Below are 18,599 nucleotides of genomic sequence, written 5' to 3'. Positions count from 1 at the left end.
AATACATATTTTCGAGTTTAAGATTTCGAATTTAGATTAATAGTGTACATTAGTTTCCAAATTTAAAGTTACGAGTTAAGCTAATGTTTAACCAATTAAAGTTGGTTGCCGACTTCTATTTCATTTCATGTTTTGTTTTATATGTTTTCGTTGATTAACTATTAATTTCTTCAGACTTTTACGATGTCCAAGATTGTTACAATACTAGATTTTAATCCGCGGTACACTCCATGAACAAATTTTTTTTTAATTAATATATATAAAAGTTTGCAAATTATATCTATCTATAAAATATTTTTATTTTATAGTTTACAATTGTTATTAAGTAACGTCCTGCCAAACTTGTCCCATAAAAAAACCCGCGGTACACCGCTTATTTAAATATATAATTAAAATAAATATTTTACGGGATGCAATTGTATTCTGGTTTGTCAAACAAATATTTTTTTTAAATAGTTGCCAAAATCTAATTCAAATTTTGGAGAAATAAGATTTATTGGATCGATAAAGAATGTATTTAGGTGCGTTTTGCTCATTTTAAGGAATTGCAATTGTATTTTGGTTTGTCAAACATTTTTTGTTTTAAATAGTTGTCGAAATCTAGTTCAAATTTTAGAGAAATCTGTGTGATATATGGGATTGAAATATATTTGGAATATTTTTCGTTTGTTAATCAATTTATTACAAAAAAAAATAATAATTAAAAACCAGTGGCAGCCATTGTAAATAAGTCTCAACTCCAAGATTTATTTCACAAAATAGCTGCAAAAATATATATGTAGATTATATTTGATGTGTTTCTTAAAAAACTATATATAATCAATAAATAATATCTTTTTGTCGAGAATAATTGAAGCAATAAAATCATAAATCATTATACAAAGTGGCATTATAAAAATACCTATACTACTAGAAGACAAGTGTGAATCATAAATGGGTCAGATTAAAATTGAATTTAAAACTAAATTGTCCGTAATTAAGATAATTGAATTATTTAATTTGAATTGTCATTTAATTATTGTTTGGTGAAAAATATTGACCCGTAAAAGTAAAAATTAGATATAGAATCAAATAAAGTAAATGTGTCAAATAAATATTGCAAAATAATTCTATTGATTTAGTAAACAATCTAGTAAATAAAGAATAAATTATATTGATTGAAAATTGTTTTGGTTGACTCGTTAGCATGACATTTCTATAAATAGGTAGCTAGATGTTATTCTTTTAAGTGTTTCTCTATTAATATATAGTGGATTTACCAGCAAATTGGATTAGTTAATAAAACATAATCAAATAATCTATTCTACTAATATCAAATCTTCTCAAAAAATAGATAATGAGTTAGATTATCACACTTAGAACAATAGTTGTACAAAAAAATTAAAACTGTGTAGAAGAATTTAGGTAACAAAATATGTATTTGCTATCACTTTTACTGTGATAACCAAAACACAACATGTCTTATAAAATTAGTAGCTAGATGTTTTTAGATTTACCAATAATAATAAGGTGACTTGATTCTATTTGCGTTCAACTTCCTTTTTTCAATGCATTTAACTTTTTTTGTCTTATCTTTTTATTGAAAAAAATATTTAAATTATAAGTAATTTTAAACAGACTTAAATAAATAGTTTAGTGTTATGTAAAAAGATTAATTTTTTCGATGGGTGATCTATTTTACAAAGAGTAGAAAAAAAAACCAATACTATTGACCTATTACTTTCATTTCCTTTCCTTTTCTTACTTCAATTCTACTCAGTTGCTGCCGTTGATTCCCAAATGGCTTTTGTCTGTGATGAATATGTTGAGCATACAAGATTGTATAATATTTATGCGTTGGAATGCCCAAACTGTTTGAAATTCTTCTGTTGTAAGGTATTGTTAACCTCTCTTTCTTGTCTTTGTTCTATAATAGGTGAACAATGAAACTAAACGCTTTTTATGTAGGTTTTTGAGTTCGGTTAAATCGGTTTAATCGGCTTTTTGGTTTTTTTTTTATTTCTACAATTCTGCCGAATTGAGCCGAATTTAAAATTTTTTTTTGCTTTCAAAATATTTACTTTTATCTCGTCCACCACAGAAATAGCTACTGCAAAAAAAACAAAGTATGTTGAAGATCTTTCATTGTAATATCTTATTTTCTCTATTTCTTAATTATTTCTAATTTATGATCATGTTTGGTGATAGTAAATACTTATTAAAGTGTTTGAAAGTCTTTACAAGATATCAAACTAATATTCAAAGTTCCACATGTTTTCTTATTTACAAAAGATTTTCTTTAAAGAGACGGATCCATTAGATGATAATCTACAATAAATTTCTTAACAATATAGATATCTCATATTAAACCCAATTTTTGATCTTTAACTATATTATTTATTAGCCCTTAATATAGGATAATGCATACAAATTTTTTGATAGAGAAAATCATTTTTATGTCCATCTGTCTATTCAATAGCCAAAAGTCCTATTAAACTACATGAGATAATATTTAACTTCATAACTTACCACCAAGAAAATGAAATAAATTAAGAAAATATCTAAAAAGCTTACACACGTGTATGTTGCCCTTAGCCTAATGTGCCTAACTACTACGCACGTGTGGCCGTATGATGTATATAAATACATATACAAGTTTTGCTAAACGCATACCTTTTTTTTTATCTCACCGTCTTTTATTTCGTCTTCCTCATCTTTCTCGTCTCTGAACCTCTTCTCTAAGGTCTCTCTCTTTAAACCTAATTATCTTCTTTAATAACTTAGATTAAATTTCAAAATGCAGATTTTATGCTGTTAGTAATTACGTAATTGATTTTGCTTTTGTTAAATTAATTTGATTAGAACGAAGAAGAAAATTGACAAGTGCAAAAATGGCGACGGATTGCAATAGAGTCAACGATTTCTTGTTTTCTCAGCAGCAAGAGGTAATTAAATCAATTAATTGTATTTTCTCTAATTTCATGAATTTTTTTTTCTAAGCCGTGGTGCAATGTTTTGGTATTTATTTAAGGTATATTTAGCGTTTTTGGTTTAGGAGCAAAATTGAATATTCGATTTTGAAAATTCTAAAGATGGTATTGAATCTGGGTAGCAATAAAATAAAAATTTAAGGGTAAATTCCTTTTTGTTTAATTTTAAGAAAATATGTTGACTACAATTGAACATAATTTTTTATTTAGAAATTAATTTGATAATTTTAAGTTAAGGTCGGATTAGTAGTCAACAAGTCAAAATAATTGTGGTAAATTACCAACCTAATCGTCGGCAATTTAACAGCGGCGTACACGTTTGGTTTCATAATACTTCTATCATTCAAACACTGTTTTTGTTTTAACATATTTCTGGTCAAAATTAAATATAAATGGATTTGATTACTTATTAATTATCAAATTAATATTATGATTTCTAATCTTAATTGGGTTGAAGATTTTTTATTTTTTATTTGTCGGGTGGAAGATATTTCTGATAGGTATACAATATTTTTTATGATAAAAAATCTTATCATAAGATATTTAATGAAACGGACGGTCGTAAACGATAAATTCATCTTCATCTGAACCAACTACTAAATCAACGGTTTATTGTACTGCCACGTGATACGTTTGATGACACATGTGTTCCCAATCCGGATCTTCGCCTTTGATATGTGATCCGGTCCACATGAAATTGCCGATTTCGTCTTGGTCTATGCATTCTCATTTTTTCCTAATTTTGTTTTCTGTCCGATTGTGATTGGTACAATGAACCTCTTTACAAAATCCGGATAATCGGTTTGTCAAATTAAACCCTTTTTGTTAACCTATAGTATGCATACCGGTATGGAAATTGCTTTCCGGTTTTTGTATTTGTCGGTTTATTTTGGTTTGTATTATTTTGTCCTTAGTCTACTTCTGGTGCAAATAAATACGGAGGACTTGTGCCAAAGAAAAAGCCTCTCATCTCTAAGGTGAATTTATCTTTAATTATTTTGTCATTAGTCTACTTCTGGTGCAAATAAGTAGTTGTTAATATTCACGACTTTAAAATCAATGCAGGATTCCAAACGTGCTTTCTTTGATTCAGCAGATTGGGCTTTACTCAAGGTAGCTCAGTTTGTGCAATATATCTAACTTTAAATCTTTTACATATGAAAACATTATTGTAATTGTTTTTATTATATATTTTGATATTCTACAGCAAGAAGCAAGTATAGATCAGAGAACAATAGCGGCAATAGAAAAACTAAGACCCAAATTGCAGGTAATGTTTTAAATCTACTTAGACCAGTAATTACATATAATTAGTACTCTTAATTATTTCACCTAAGTTTTGGTTCATTTGGTGCTAATTTCAGAGAACGCCTCGCAAGCAACTTTCTCCTAGGAGACCCACATGTGCGACGGGAAATGAGAATCTGGTAAGAAAATAGGTTTTTATTATAATTATTACTATTTTGTTCTTATTCTTTTCTTTGTTTTCTTTCTATTTTGTATTTTCATAGTATATGTACATGCAATTTAGTATTTTAAACATGTATTTATAAAAAAAATTGTTATACTTTTTGCAGACAGAGTCGAGCTTTTAGGGTACAATGAAAAGGGTTTGACGTGGAAATGGAACGTGATTGGTTTGGTAGCCTACTCACGTGTTTCATGTTTCCATTAAAAAACTTGTATGCAGTTATTGACAGTTGTTCGGTTATTTTCACTATTGGTTCCTAAAATGCTTGTCGTTTCAATAAGTTGCGCAGACAATTGTTGGTGTGTTCTTTCTTTTTCTTCTTCTCCATTCATAAACCTTGTGGTGTTTAGTTTTTCCTTCAACGAGAAAAAGAAGATTAAAAATCTGGTAAAACTACTTAACATAGGCAAATTGGAGTCAACGATCATGAAATAGTTTATAATTAGATGAGAGGCTAAACAATTGATGTGTAGCATGTACATTAGTTTCATATGTTCAATAATCACTAGTGATTATGCGTTCTTATTTTTACGTTTTGTGGCTGAGTCTATGCTTAGTTAGTAGCTGAAATAATAAAAACAGATTGTTTCACTTTCACCGTGGTGGAGGGTAAATACAGCTTGAATAGAATTATAGAAATATTGTCATTTTCTAGCTAAATATGTGCAACTTCATTACAAGTTCGATTAATATAGGTGAAGCGAGTAAATCAAGATTTAGATGCCTAATATCTGATTTCTTTGCACAATTTTTAGTTACTGAAATTTCCTCCTCCAATATTTCTTAAGTGTCTTGGTTAAGACTTGACAATCACCCTCAAAATCTTATCCACCCTATGTTCCATATGTTTTGAGTTACATTTAACAAGGATTGCTTCAGCTTCTAGTGGTACTAAATTTTACCCTAGAAACACCAATACTTTGGAGTCCATAATGATCACAAATTTTTGTTATAAGTACTAAGTAGCAACAATCATAATTGACTGAAAAACATCTTTGGCATGTTTCATCCATCTTTATTCCACTTGATATAATATTGCAACTCCACACAATTCGATCATCAGCTGGTTGAAACCACTTAATAGTTCCATAAGATATCATTCCACATTGAAAATTTCAAATATACCCCTAAAGTTATAAGAAAATGTCGACATTGCCCAATATGTTTCGACTGATTTTTTTTTAACTTGGTTTGGTAATCATGTCGAAATTGCCAATTGGTTTCTTAATAAACGACGCAGTTTTAATTCTTCTCCGTCTCTTACGTTTTCTCAGCGCCATTGATCCTTCGATCTCAGCAAAACTTTCGCCGGCAAAGTGATTTGAATTCGTGAAGCACTAAATTGTATAATCAGATACGGTGAGATGAAGATTGATCTGAACAAGGTGGCTCGTGAAATCGAAGTGGATAATCGTATTCCTCTCCGTAATTACTACCGCATCGCCGATAATCTCCTCCGACAGGTCTGTTCCCGATATCGCAACGGAGTTTCGATTCAATTTAACTCTAGATGTAGATTCTTAATTCATGTTAAAGCATCTTTAGGATTTGACAAGTTTAGAAACTGGAGAATGTAAACTTGGTATTGATTTTGTTAGGTTTAGGTTATCAATTAAAACAGTGATTGATTTCTGAGAAAGTTACAAAATCAAATGGTAACATGTTTGAACATTGCTCAGGCCAGTATATATCGCGAAGAGAAGAATGTGGTGGATTTGTATATCATGCTTCTTAGATATTCAAGGTAAGGATAAAAGTATCTCTATATGTAGTTTTGAATTTTTGTATGTTCCATGAAAGAGCTACAAGTTTTTTTTTTTTCTGCAGTTTGATTTCTGAAACAATTCCTTTCCATCGAGATTACCAGGCATCGCTTCCACAAGAAAGACTTGGGAGTAGGAAGGTCAGGTATTTCTGTTTTAACCTTCGAATGTTGTTTAGTGTTACTAGACTTAGTAGTGTCCTCAGATTTGGTCTTTTTTTTGTGCTACAGAGGTTGCGTGCTGTAATCAATGAGCTCGAGTCTCTGAAACCGGAATTCAACCAGCTAGTGGATAAGCTGAACAGAGTTGAGGATGAATCCCGTCAGGATGGAAGTGATCTCCCGGTCGTATCATATAGTTCAGATGCTGTTGAGTGGCCTCCTGCTCACAAAGCTTCATACTCCAGACCTGATATTAACAAGGTAAGACTTGGAGTTTGCATTGAGTACATAATCTAGGATTTCTATATAATCATTGCATCTTCAAAATCCATGTGATTTCTTACCAGCAATGCCTTTTCCATTTTTTTTGTCTTCTCTGGATGCAGCCCTTACCGACATCTCAACCATCCTGGACGTATAACAATAATCTGACTTCATCATCAAATCGTACACAGATTGATCAGCAGTTCCAGAAGCTGTGAGTATTCTCCCTTAATATAATTGTCGGTAATTCTGCTTAATAGGAATTCAAACACTATAAGCTCTCTGAGCTTTAGGAACCCTGAGAAATAGGGGTATGCCATCCGATATGTGTCACTGGTTTTCTTGCTTTACATCTACCTGTTTCTGTGATCACCATATATATACGATGTTTGGGTCACTTATTAGTTATTACCAGAAAAACTACCATTCTGATGGACTAAACTGCCAATGCTGCTTGGATTTTCTATTTATGGTATCATGTTTATTGGTTGCGTTTTGTGGAATTCTTCTTTGGTTTTGGGATATTGAAACAAGAAATGAGTCTATGAGACTCAAGTGCTACTCCATATTAATCTGGGATGATCATTGAGACTTTAATTGTGCTCCTGAACCTGCAGATCTTTTGATTTCCTGCCTCCAAACCAAGCAACCTTGTCAAGACATTCATTTCTAGGTCCGAATGGTCTTAAAAGGCAAATGGTTGCACCCAAGTCAGAGATAAAGGTATAGTGCTGATCATTGTTACCTTTCTCACATTTTCTCACTCTTTCTTTTACTCTTGGTCCAATTCAATGTTTAATTATCTTAGATCTGAAGGAACTGAGAAAAATCTTTATTTTGTATGGAATGATAGGTTCAATATCCGAGTAATACAGATTGGGGTTCTGCGGACAATTCAGGGTAAGTACTCATCTTCTGTTACCTTCTAAGCTTTTCCTTAAAGAAGTCATGGCTATTTCAAACTGACTCCATGTATTTCTGCAGTTTAATTGAAGCTGGACCTAGCAGTTCCTCAGCATCACTTAATGGTGATTCTCAAGAAGTCTCAACACTGAACTCTGTGCTCTCCTTAGATGATGGTCGATGGCAGCGTCATTCTGAGGCAGTAAATTCCCAGTTTATTAGCGACGCAACTGAAGACCCGTTTCAGTTTGTCGGTATGAAGCAACCTTCCCCTCCTCCCGTGCTTGCTCAAGTGCATCAAGAGTTAGCCCAAATTTGCCCATCTAAAGTAGCTGATCCTAGACCAGGACCTGCAATTCCTTCCCTAGAAGGAAAAGAGGGCAGCAATTCTTATCAGCATTTGCATGTGGTATGTTCCAGCTGTATCTTCTTTCACTTTTGTGCAGTTTCCACCAATTCCATAGTGTTTGTGAGAGTAAAGTGGAAGGGATATGCATATCAAGTAGAAAATTATCCATGATTAGTCTAATTATTTGGTATGTGTTCAAGAATCAACACATTAAATCATCGAAGTATTGGATTCATGACCATTACAGCTTCTTAAAAGCTTGCTAGAATCGGTTCTGGAAATCTTTCTCTTTCACCTCTTCTTAATCTACTACTAATGTTGTCACCCTTTATTTAAATTTGCTGAAGCCTGTGCGCATAATGGATGATTTCCTAAGGCTAGCTCGGTCAAACACAGAACGGAATTTAGAAACTTGTGGAGTACTTGCTGGTTCTCTGGTGAGTAGATGGAACCTTTGCATTTATAATTTTTGATTCCAATATCATGATCAGCTCGCCATTACTTATATTCTGTCTATTTGCCATGTTTACAGAAAAACAGGGTTTTTCATATCACTACTCTCATAATCCCAAAGCAGGAGTCTACCTCAGATTCTGTATGTTCTTCATTTTTCTTAACCATTTACATCAATAACAATCTTTTTAATTCTCGCTGGTATGCTTCTCACACTTAGGTTCATCATCATTTGGGTAATGTACAGTGCCAAACACTAAACGAGAAGAAATATTCGAGTACAGGACAGACTCTCTCTATTTCCCTTGGGTTGGATTCATGTAAGTTCTCTCACCCGAACTAAAAAATCTTCCATTTCCAGATAATGACTTACCAAAACGTTACTCAGAACAATTGTGAATCCATATATCCACTAGTTGATAAGCTTTATCGATTCGTCTTGCTAATTTACATTTTGGTTTCAGACACACCCTACACAAACTTGCTTCATGTCATCAGTTGATCTACACACACACTACTCGTATCAGGTAACAAACTCCCCTTATCAATATCTCTATGTTAATCACTTATGATGCGATTATAGTAAAACCATCATCTATATCTATTGTCCCAGATAATGCTACCGGAGGCGGTGGCAATCGTAATGGCACCAACAGACGAATCAACACCTCATGGAATATTCCATCTCTCTGATCCATCAGGCGTATCTGTGATCCGAAACTGCCAGCAACGAGGCTTCCACCCACACGAAGAATCAGAAGACGGTAACCCAATCTACGAGCATTGCTCACACGTCTTCCTCAATGCCAAACTCAAATATGAAGTCCTCGATCTCCGCTAAAAGCCAACCTCCATCACCATGTTATTATTTTTCCTGGAGTCTTAACTTTAAAGAGACATTAAAAAGACCTCAGAGATCAGATGTCTCAGCCGTACATATATGTGTATACTTCTTAAAAAAACCTTCTCTTTAAAGTTCCAAACTTGGCTGAGCCGTCTTAAGTAATGATGATTGTGTTTATTTATAACGAGTACACTTTTAAATTCGTATGCACCATTTCACAAAGCCAGATGTTTGATTAAAAAAACATAAGTATTTTTTTCTGACGATTTTTTCATTTAAATTAAAATTCATTATAGTCTGTGGGAAAGACCTGATACCATGAAAGTTGAGGTGAAAATCTGTTATTAGCTTTCATCAGATAAGAACGGAGAGAGAATAACAGATTTTCACCTCCTAGATAATGCTACCAGAGGTACTTGCAATCGTTATGGCTCCAACAGACGAATCTACCCCAATATATGAGCATTGCTCATACGTCTTCCTCAACGTCAAACTCAAATGCGAAGTTCTCTACTCTAAACTTTCTTAAACGAATATAATATACTTTTAAAATTACTTTCACAAAACCAAGTTTTGCCAAAAAAAAAACTGTATTTTATTTTAAATTAAATTTAGTCGGTGCGAAAAGACTAATGAATAAACAAGTCAACTTAAGTAAATTAATGGTCTCTGTATCGAATCTTAAAATTTAGATTTACCAAAATGTTTTTGTAAACCAACGAAATTCAATCTTTCTCTCTGTGCCTTTTTTCCTCTTTTCTCGTTCCCCTCTACTTCATTTAGGGTTTATCATCCTCTACCAATCCGCCGATTCTATACATACACTTTTCATATATATACATACATCGTCTCCACTCTCGTTGGCTCATTTTTCATTCACCGCCACGAAGCAAGAGGAGATTCGTATTAGCCACCATGTCTTTGAGACCTAACGCTAAGACTGAGGTTCGCCGGAACCGCTACAAAGTGGCGGTGGATGCTGAGGAAGGAAGACGGAGGAGAGAGGACAACATGGTCGAGATCCGTAAGAGTAAGCGTGAAGAAAGCTTACAGAAGAAGCGTCGTGAAGGCCTTCAAGCTAATCAGCTACCTCAATTCGCTCCTTCTCCTGTTCCTGCTTCATCAACTGTTGAGAAGAAGGTAATATTACTAGCGATCTGGAACCGTTTCCTAGGATTTGATTGGTTTAGATCGATTCGATTTTGATTTTGGTTTTGGTTTTGGCTAGTTGGAGAGTTTGCCTGCTATGGTTGGTGGTGTTTGGTCAGATGATAGAAGTTTACAGCTTGAAGCGACTACTCAGTTCCGGAAATTGCTTTCTATTGAGCGTAGTCCTCCGATTGAAGAAGTGATTGATGCTGGTGTTGTGCCTCGGTTTGTGGAATTTCTCACTAGAGAGGATTATCCACAGCTTCAGGTTTGGTGGATCGTTATGTATCTGTCATATTTTGCTAGAATTGTCTTCTGATACTAATTACTTGTGTGTGTGTGTGTGATTTCAGTTTGAGGCTGCTTGGGCATTGACAAACATTGCTTCTGGGACTTCAGAGAATACAAAGGTGGTCATTGAACATGGTGCTGTTCCGATTTTTGTTCAACTATTGGCTTCTCAGAGTGATGATGTCCGTGAGCAGGTAAGATATGTGTTTATGGTTTTTTCTCATGACTCAATATACTGTCAATTTTGTTTGTTTTCGGGAACAAGCATGTTCTAAAGCTTGTTTGTTTCTTAATCTTTTCATGTGTAAGGCTGTGTGGGCATTAGGGAATGTTGCTGGTGATTCTCCACGGTGCAGAGATCTTGTCCTTGGTCAAGGAGCTTTGATACCATTACTCTCTCAGTTGAATGAGCATGCTAAACTCTCGATGCTGAGAAATGCTACTTGGACCCTCTCTAATTTCTGCAGGGGCAAGCCACAGCCTCCCTTTGACCAGGTTTGTCTCTCATTCCTATCTTAATCTCTGCCCAAAGATGAAGGAGTTTTTCTTTTTAATTCTTGTGATCTCTTAATAACAGGTCCGTCCAGCACTCCCAGCCCTTGAACGCCTGATTCATTCGACTGATGAGGAAGTGTTAACGGATGCATGTTGGGCTCTCTCTTACCTTTCCGATGGCACAAATGACAAAATCCAATCTGTCATTGAGGCAGGTGTTGTTCCTCGACTCGTCGAGCTTCTCCAGTGAGTTTCAAATCCCATGATTTCACCGTGCTTTTGTATAATGAATGTTATGTGTTAATGAATATTATCAATTTTATTTTGCTGTAGGCATCAATCACCATCTGTGCTTATTCCTGCCCTTCGTAGTATTGGTAACATTGTCACTGGAGATGATCTGCAGACACAGGTATGTTTGTTCTTTTATAGTGTCATTCATTCATATTATTCAGGATACATGGTCCAATACTGATGGGAAGAATGAAATACACTGGCTAGAAAGCTGAATCTGAGTTTGTTGATAATGACATTTAGTTGTCAAAAGTTACTTGTCAAATTCTTCCTAGATGAATCTCTAGAATGGGAACTGTCAATTCTTCCCAGATTTTATTTCCCCCCCTGCATGTTTTTTACCCTAGTTATGCAATACCTAACATTCCTTTTGAATAGTTAGACTAATTTAAGGCAGTATGTATAATACTCTTAAGAATCTCACACATGTACCATTCCTCACTTATTTTGCTTTCTTTTTTGGTTGGTTCTACAGTGTGTAATTAGTCATGGTGCACTTCTTAGCCTTTTGAGCCTTCTGACTCACAATCATAAGAAGAGCATCAAAAAGGAAGCTTGCTGGACAATCTCAAATATCACTGCTGGAAACAGGGACCAGATTCAGGTGAACTTTTGCTAAAGATTGTTGTTTCTGCTCAGCTTATCAGTTTCTCATAAACTAATCACTAATGTTGGAAGACATGTTTCAGAAGCCTTTTTGTTGTTTGAAGAAAGATGTTCTGTGTGTTTATGTTCTCTAATATTGTTGTGGTATTGCAGGCTGTGTGTGAAGCTGGTTTGATTTGCCCTCTTGTCAATCTGCTTCAAAATGCGGAGTTTGATATAAAGAAAGAAGCTGCGTGGGCAATATCAAATGCCACTTCAGGTGGTTCTCCTGACCAAATCAAGTAAGATTATCCGATATAAACTCCATGTTCTGTTGATCTCAACTCCTTTAGAATCTTTGTTGGTTATTTTTCAAACAGTCAATTAAGTTATTCCGTTGTGTGTTTTAGGTACATGGTGGAACAGGGAGTCGTGAAACCACTGTGTGATCTTTTGGTGTGCCCTGATCCAAGGATTATCACTGTGTGTCTGGAAGGATTGGAGAACATTTTGAAAGTTGGGGAAGCTGAAAAGGTCACAGGAAATACCGGGGATGTAAACTTTTATGCACAGCTGATCGATGATGCTGAGGGATTAGAAAAGATTGAGAATCTGCAGAGTCATGACAACAGCGAAATCTATGAGAAGGCAGTGAAGATTCTTGAAACGTACTGGTTGGAAGAGGAAGATGAAACTTTACCACCTGGTGATCCCTCTGCACAAGGCTTCCAGTTTGGAGGAGGTAATGATGCAGCCGTACCACCAGGTGGATTCAACTTCCAGTGAAGGTAAAAAAACCTCACTACTTGGGACTAATTTATCTAAGCATCTAAGGCTAGACTAGCAAACAGAGTAAATCTGCCTGTGTGTCTACCTTGTGTGAATCTGTGAGTCTGGTTTTGCTTCCACAGGAGCTGAACATGACGATTTGAAGAGTCGAAGGAGCTTAAAGAGTTTGGGGGCACTGGTTAAAAAGGGTATGATTAGAGAGTCTGGTCTTCTGTGTAAAAGTCAGATGGGGTGCCTTACTTAGTCTGGCCTGGTCCGGTCAGATCCAGTGGTTGGTGGGTTTGAGTCATGGAATAAGCTTGTTGGGGGGGAGTTGGGTAGGAGTCATCAAGGGATATTTATTTTTGGGAAAGGGTTTATAAGTTTTTAAAGTGTGATCTGATGAGAATGTGTCTCTCTGGGTTTTTGTTACATTTGTACTACACAACACTGCAAAGTCAAACATAAAAAAGTTGGTCAAACTTTATTTGGTCTTATTGGTGACATAAAAGCCCAATTGGTTCGTCTCTTTATTGTTTATAGTAAATGTTTTTTTTTATAATCTATTTTAGTGCGGTCCAAGTCATTTTGGGCTATTGTCTACATATGCACGCGTATCTAGTTTCAACATATTTCCATTAATCGATGTTATTAATGGTTATCGTCAACTTCAAGTAGGGAGGGTTTCAATAATAAAAAAATCCTATGTTTTGTTCAATCCCTGTCGTTTATAAGCGTAGGTATGCCTTGGACCCAAAAGAACTCAAATATTCATAAGTCGATTACACAAATTTAAATAAGATGAAATTGACCAAAAAGAGAGATGTTTTGTAATTTTCATACAAAAAAAGTTGCACTACACGAGCATGTCTTCGATATACCTAATATTATTACATAAATTTTTCGTATTTCATTGTGAAGAATTACACAAAATATCTAAAAGACTGGTAAAAAATGCATGCATATCTCTAAGCCCAATTAGGGAAATCTAACGTGGCAAACAACCACAACGAGTAAATCCAATGTATTTCGTGCGCCAGGTTTTGAATTAAAATTTCAAATTTGGTACCAAAGCAAGCAAGATACCAAAAAACCCCCTTCCACAAGATCTTTGTTACAAGTTGTTGTTGTAAAATGATTTTCCCTCTTCTTTTTTCAGTTTGTGGTTGTTTTATTTTTTGGCGGGTGGTTCTATAGTAATAAAACACCGCGCTCGAGGGTAAAAAAGTAATTAAGAAAGAGAAATCTAGGGTTTATTAGTCCCCGCCTCCTCCTTTATTATAAAAACCCTCTCCGTTTGTTTTATCCGTTATTCTTCTGCGGCGTCTCTCTCTCTTCCTTATCATCATCATCTTCACTCTAAACTTCACAGAGAGCCATTCAAGCAGAAGAAGAGCTCTTTGATCCTTCTCTGCCATTTCCGTTACTCTCCTTTCTTCTGTTTCAGAGTTTTCTATTCTTCTCAATCCTATCTCGCTTCGAAGTGGATCAATGTGAGTTTCCATGATCGTTTTTGATCCTTCTCTTACTTGTAGTTGATGATCACGTTTAATAATTGTCTTTTTCTTTTGTAGATGTCAATGACGGAAGAAACCAAGACGACGAAGCTCGAATCGGCGGGAGATTCGTCCGATGTAGACAACGGGAACTGTAGTAGCAGTGGAAGTGGAGGTGATACGAAGAAGACATGCGTTGATTGCGGAACAAGCAGGACTCCTCTTTGGCGTGGTGGACCTGCTGGCCCTAAAGTAAGGATCATGATCTCTCTCTACCATTTTCTTTTAAACCCTTAAAAATCCAAGCTTTAAGGTCTCATGTGTTAGATCTAGTCAAATAGGTACTTGAATCCACTTAAAATGTAGGTTGATCTTGTGTGCTTAGCTCTGTTGCTAGTGGGTTTTGTCTCATTGATGTGATCATGTGTATACATAGTCTAGGTATGCGAGGTTTGTGTCAATCTGTGGTTGATATTTAAATTTGTTATGTGATCTCTATGTTTTGTTTTGATTCTGTGTTTGAAGCCTTATTACTAATTGATCAGGTTAAGATTATTGTTACACTGTTTTTATGATGCCTTTTTTACTAAGAGATGGTTATGTCTCTTTAATTTTAGATCTGTTTGATGATTGTTCACTATTTGTTCTCTGGTCTGATCATGGATTGACTTTGTTTGCAGTCATTGTGCAATGCGTGTGGTATCAAGAGCAGAAAGAAGAGACAAGCAGCTCTTGGAATTAGACAAGATGATATTAAAATCAAGAGCAAAAGTAATAACAATCTTGGTCTTGAGAGCCGAAATGTCAAGACCGGAAAAGGCGAACCAGTTAATGTTAAGATTGCCAAATGTGAACCGGGAATTGTCAAGATTGCCAAAGGTGAACCAGGAAATGTCAAGAACAAAATCAAGAGAGATCCTGAGAATTCCAGTAGCAGCAATAATAACAAGAAGAACGTGAAAAGGGTTGGTAGATTTTTGGATTTTGGGTTTAAGGTACCGGCGATGAAGAGATCGGCTGTGGAGAAGAAGAGGCTATGGAGGAAACTTGGGGAAGAGGAACGAGCCGCAGTACTTCTCATGGCTCTTTCTTGTGGTTGAGATTTTGTCTCTTAACCCTTTTTTTTTGATGTGTCGTAATGGTTGAGTGAAAGAGATTAGGGAAAATAAGTTAGTGAGGAAATGATGAAGAGAGGATTATTAATCCTACTTATCATATATATTAGTTAATGTAATTTTAGAGGCAAGCTAATGTTATATGCCATCTACTAATTAATTATCGTATGAACTCTGGTTTAGTTGATTAATGATCATTTCTTTGAAGTTGAATGATTTGTAATATGTCTCTATTCTTAATTGTTCGCTTAAAGGTGGCTTAAAATGATCTTTTATTAGTTCCAAAATTGTGAATTTTAAGGATCTTTTTGTCACTACTACTCGCTAGTAACGATTTGTTTGAGTAAACTCTAATGGTCAATCAATTGATAAAGAGTCTTTTATTTTTAAAAACTATTATGAATTAGAAAGGAAACCTAATGTGAATTTTGAAAATTTTGCTCCAAAATAAAGTCCAGCTGTTCATATATTGGATATCTCGACCTCCACGCGATCTTGAAGCGCGTGATCTCAGAACGAGACAGCTATAAACAGCTCATGAGTTTTGGGCTTTTCGTTGATGATTATAATAAAAACAGATTTTTTTTATTACAAAAAAAAAAATAAGAGCCGGTGATGGAGACAATTGGGTCTCTCTTCTCATTTTATTGCGATTCTTTTTTTTCTTTTTTTTCACGTCCTTTTTTTTTACAACAAAAGGTTATAAAACATTTTTCTGGCTTCCAAAATTAAAAGATATTATTCTCTTTATATTTTTAGATATTTATTTATTTAATTGGTAAACTCTAAAACGATTATATATAAATTTCTCTAGCATGTCGTCCTGTCGTCTAAAATATGGAAGGATAATAAGAAAATGGCATTTATAGATTAAATTTTGCGGCTGCAAATTCTATGATAAGGAAGAACCATTTTTGTGTATACACTTGCATGCAAATAGACCCACAAATGTGAACATGCTGAAACACAAGCTAAAAACATTATTTGTATATTGACAAAAAAGAAAAAAAAAACATTATTTGTATCACGTTGGAGATTGATTCTGACTTTGAAATATTAAGTAGCAAAATGACTCCAAAATCTCTTTGGTTAATGTAATGTATCTTTTACATAGAAGAAATAATGAAAAAGAAACTCTCATTTTCGTGTAAAGAAACAGATTAAGAGAGCAGATAAAGATTTAAATATATGTTGCTAATGATTTTAGCAAATAAAATAATAATATTAAAATGTGAATTGGTTTATTTTCCACATAAGTTTGATAGAAGTTCAACTATTAACACTTCATCTCGAAAACACTTTTATCATTGCCTAGTTTTGTGTGTCTCTTTGTTTTAAGTTTTTTAACTGAATTAATTTGATACAAAATGTCCAATAATAGCCATTGGTGATTCAGTCTAGTAACTCAAACTGAAATCTTGGTTGACTCCAAAATAGTAATGGTTTGATCTTTATAGTTTTGTTCGTTTAATTTTGGCTAGTGATTGCAAATTAGCAACAGAGGATGTTTGTTATTCCGTTGCTGATTTAGTAACACATTTCGGTTGATTAACAATAATAAAAGAACACTACATTCTATTGTTTTAATCGCTAATGGCCAAATTTCGTTGTCGGAATATCATGTTACTGGTTTATAACAAACATAATTTGTCGTAAACAAATAATGACGATGGAATCCAAAATTGGAACATCAACTTACATCGGATGCTCGTCGAACGTGTAGGCCCAAAAGCACTTATAGCAGTTTGGGGCTTTTCCAATATCAAAGAAGAAAGTAGGACCCAATATTAGCCTCGAGTAGGTTTATATTCAATACAGTCACTTGTGGCTCATGTCCTCTCTACATCATCTCTTTAATATATACTCATTTTAATAGTGTTATACTATTGGTATACTATATGATTATTAGTATAAAAAAATGATGCTTTTTTTTTGTTTGTCCTTTTAACCAAACTATTGCGTCAACTAGTTTGTTGAGATTGGAATGTAAGTACACAAAAGTAATTAAAACCCAATTTGATTATTTTTCTTATTATTAAAAAAGAGAGTTACATTCATTAACACACAAATTTGTTAAAGATAGAAGTACAAATATATTTCTACTTGTACAAGCAAAAGTAGTAAAAAGAAAAATGGAGAAACAATATTCTCATCGTCTCAATATTTGTAGCGTGAAGATCTCTCATGCATAGTCTTGTCTTCTACCTTCTTATCTGCAAAAAATCTCTGCAAGGATCTGAGGAAATGAACCTGTTTGGTTGATATATTAATAAAGCTACTTCTTCCTTTAATTATCTTCTTTAATTATGTTTTAAACTAGAAGCAACCGAAATAAAGAGAGAAAATTAAAATAAATGAAACTCCGTAAGAGAATCTGATCTTTGCATCGGATCCGGACATAACAGATTGCGGCGGAGGGTTGTAATAGTAAAACGGAAAATATGGAACGATAGGGTTTGGAGGCGGTGTATAAGGGTAGTTTCCTCCACTTTTAGGAGGTGGATAGTAGTAGCCACCACTGGAGGAAGAAGGTGGTGGACGGTAAGAGCCAGATTGAGAAGCAGGAGGGTAGTAGTAGTAAGGACCACCACCACTGGAGCTAGGAGGTGGAGGACAGGCGGTGGTGGTGGGAGATGGAGGAGGAGGAGATGGATTTGACGGTGGAGGAGGAGGAGAAGGGTTTGGTTGACAAGGGTTGTCACAAGAAGTGCACATTGTACAGTCTGCGATCTGAGATGGTGACGTCAGGGTAGTAGTGAATGTGAAGAAGAAGAAGAAGAGAAAAAGATGGAATGTTCTGAAAGTTTCCATTGTCGGATGAATCTGGAGTTTGTGTCTGGTGAGAGAATGTGAATAAGTGAATTTGAGGAAGAAAGAAGAAGGAAAGAGGGAAGATGACAAAGAAGTGTGAAGGGCAAGTGTTTGGTCACTTTGTAGAGTGAACCAGTGGAACGTGTTAGATTGTGTACACCACTTCTTTTTATTTCTCACCATTTGTTAAAAAAACTATAGAAATATAAATACGTCATTGAAGAATTTTAAAGTATACTGTATGTAATATATATACTCACATTTACTGAATTTATATTGAAAGTTAAAAATAATTGACCAAAAGTGTTACAGAAAGATCCAAATTATCTTGAACTCACATTTCGATTACTGTTTTCTAGATTTAAAGAAAAATTTGTTCATGGAATTACAAAGCAAGAAAGAAATAGTGAAGCCCGTG

The 18,599-nt window shown here is 34.4% G+C and overlaps 5 protein-coding genes across 7 annotated transcripts; 4 read left to right on the top strand and 1 right to left on the bottom strand.

Annotated features, from left to right (window-relative positions):
• Nucleotides 1-2,643: 2,643 nt before the first annotated feature.
• AT4G16146 (cAMP-regulated phosphoprotein 19-related protein) lies at nucleotides 2,644-5,155 on the top strand. The gene is made up of 7 exons (NM_117709.6): nucleotides 2,644-2,722; nucleotides 2,842-2,924; nucleotides 3,884-3,946; nucleotides 4,035-4,082; nucleotides 4,177-4,239; nucleotides 4,334-4,396; nucleotides 4,547-5,155. Exons 2-7 carry the CDS (start codon nucleotides 2,871-2,873, stop codon nucleotides 4,562-4,564), a joined length of 309 nt encoding a protein of 102 aa, NP_567486.1. The 5' UTR covers nucleotides 2,644-2,722; nucleotides 2,842-2,870; the 3' UTR covers nucleotides 4,565-5,155.
• Nucleotides 5,156-5,454: 299 nt separating this feature from the next.
• Nucleotides 5,455-9,438, top strand: AMSH3 (associated molecule with the SH3 domain of STAM 3). Its single transcript, NM_148342.8, is given in 13 exon segments — nucleotides 5,455-5,903; nucleotides 6,120-6,184; nucleotides 6,268-6,343; nucleotides 6,434-6,625; nucleotides 6,751-6,842; nucleotides 7,246-7,351; nucleotides 7,482-7,528; nucleotides 7,613-7,940; nucleotides 8,228-8,317; nucleotides 8,413-8,475; nucleotides 8,581-8,653; nucleotides 8,798-8,860; nucleotides 8,947-9,438. Coding segments are annotated over 12 exon segments (1,269 nt in total). The 5' UTR covers nucleotides 5,455-5,804; the 3' UTR covers nucleotides 8,836-8,860; nucleotides 8,947-9,438.
• A 373-nt stretch (nucleotides 9,439-9,811) lies between these two features.
• IMPA-2 (importin alpha) lies at nucleotides 9,812-13,477 on the top strand. Of its 2 annotated transcripts, NM_117708.6 has the most exons (10): nucleotides 9,812-10,317; nucleotides 10,406-10,594; nucleotides 10,680-10,811; nucleotides 10,927-11,112; nucleotides 11,195-11,358; nucleotides 11,446-11,524; nucleotides 11,882-12,010; nucleotides 12,166-12,293; nucleotides 12,402-12,779; nucleotides 12,903-13,477. In NM_117708.6, exons 1-9 carry the CDS (start codon nucleotides 10,093-10,095, stop codon nucleotides 12,775-12,777), a joined length of 1,608 nt encoding a protein of 535 aa, NP_567485.4. In that variant the 5' UTR covers nucleotides 9,812-10,092; the 3' UTR covers nucleotides 12,778-12,779; nucleotides 12,903-13,477. The 2 variants fall into 2 exon arrangements, with proteins under 2 accessions (NP_567485.4, NP_001154239.1); NM_001160767.2 differs by having other exon boundaries at nucleotides 12,402-13,477.
• A 588-nt stretch (nucleotides 13,478-14,065) lies between these two features.
• AT4G16141 (GATA type zinc finger transcription factor family protein) lies at nucleotides 14,066-15,695 on the top strand. Its single transcript, NM_148341.5, has 3 exons — nucleotides 14,066-14,252; nucleotides 14,334-14,507; nucleotides 14,936-15,695. Exons 2-3 carry the CDS (start codon nucleotides 14,334-14,336, stop codon nucleotides 15,353-15,355), a joined length of 594 nt encoding a protein of 197 aa, NP_680707.4. The 5' UTR covers nucleotides 14,066-14,252; the 3' UTR covers nucleotides 15,356-15,695.
• Nucleotides 15,696-17,374: 1,679 nt separating this feature from the next.
• On the bottom strand, nucleotides 17,375-18,495 carry AT4G16140 (proline-rich family protein). Of its 2 annotated transcripts, none has more exons than NM_001341084.1 (1): nucleotides 17,375-18,495. In NM_001341084.1, exon 1 carries the CDS (start codon nucleotides 18,362-18,364, stop codon nucleotides 17,687-17,689), a length of 678 nt encoding a protein of 225 aa, NP_001328426.1. In that variant the 5' UTR covers nucleotides 18,365-18,495; the 3' UTR covers nucleotides 17,375-17,686. The 2 variants fall into 2 exon arrangements, with proteins under 2 accessions (NP_001328426.1, NP_193349.1); NM_117707.4 differs by having other exon boundaries at nucleotides 17,377-18,327.
• Between the last annotated feature and the right edge of the window lie 104 nt (nucleotides 18,496-18,599).

This window comes from Arabidopsis thaliana, chromosome 4, assembly GCF_000001735.4.
Source record: "Arabidopsis thaliana chromosome 4, partial sequence".
Lineage (NCBI taxonomy): Eukaryota > Viridiplantae > Streptophyta > Magnoliopsida > Brassicales > Brassicaceae > Arabidopsis > Arabidopsis thaliana.
The sequence above is the reverse complement of the archived record's forward strand: the minus strand, read 5'-3'. Positions and strand labels throughout refer to the sequence as shown.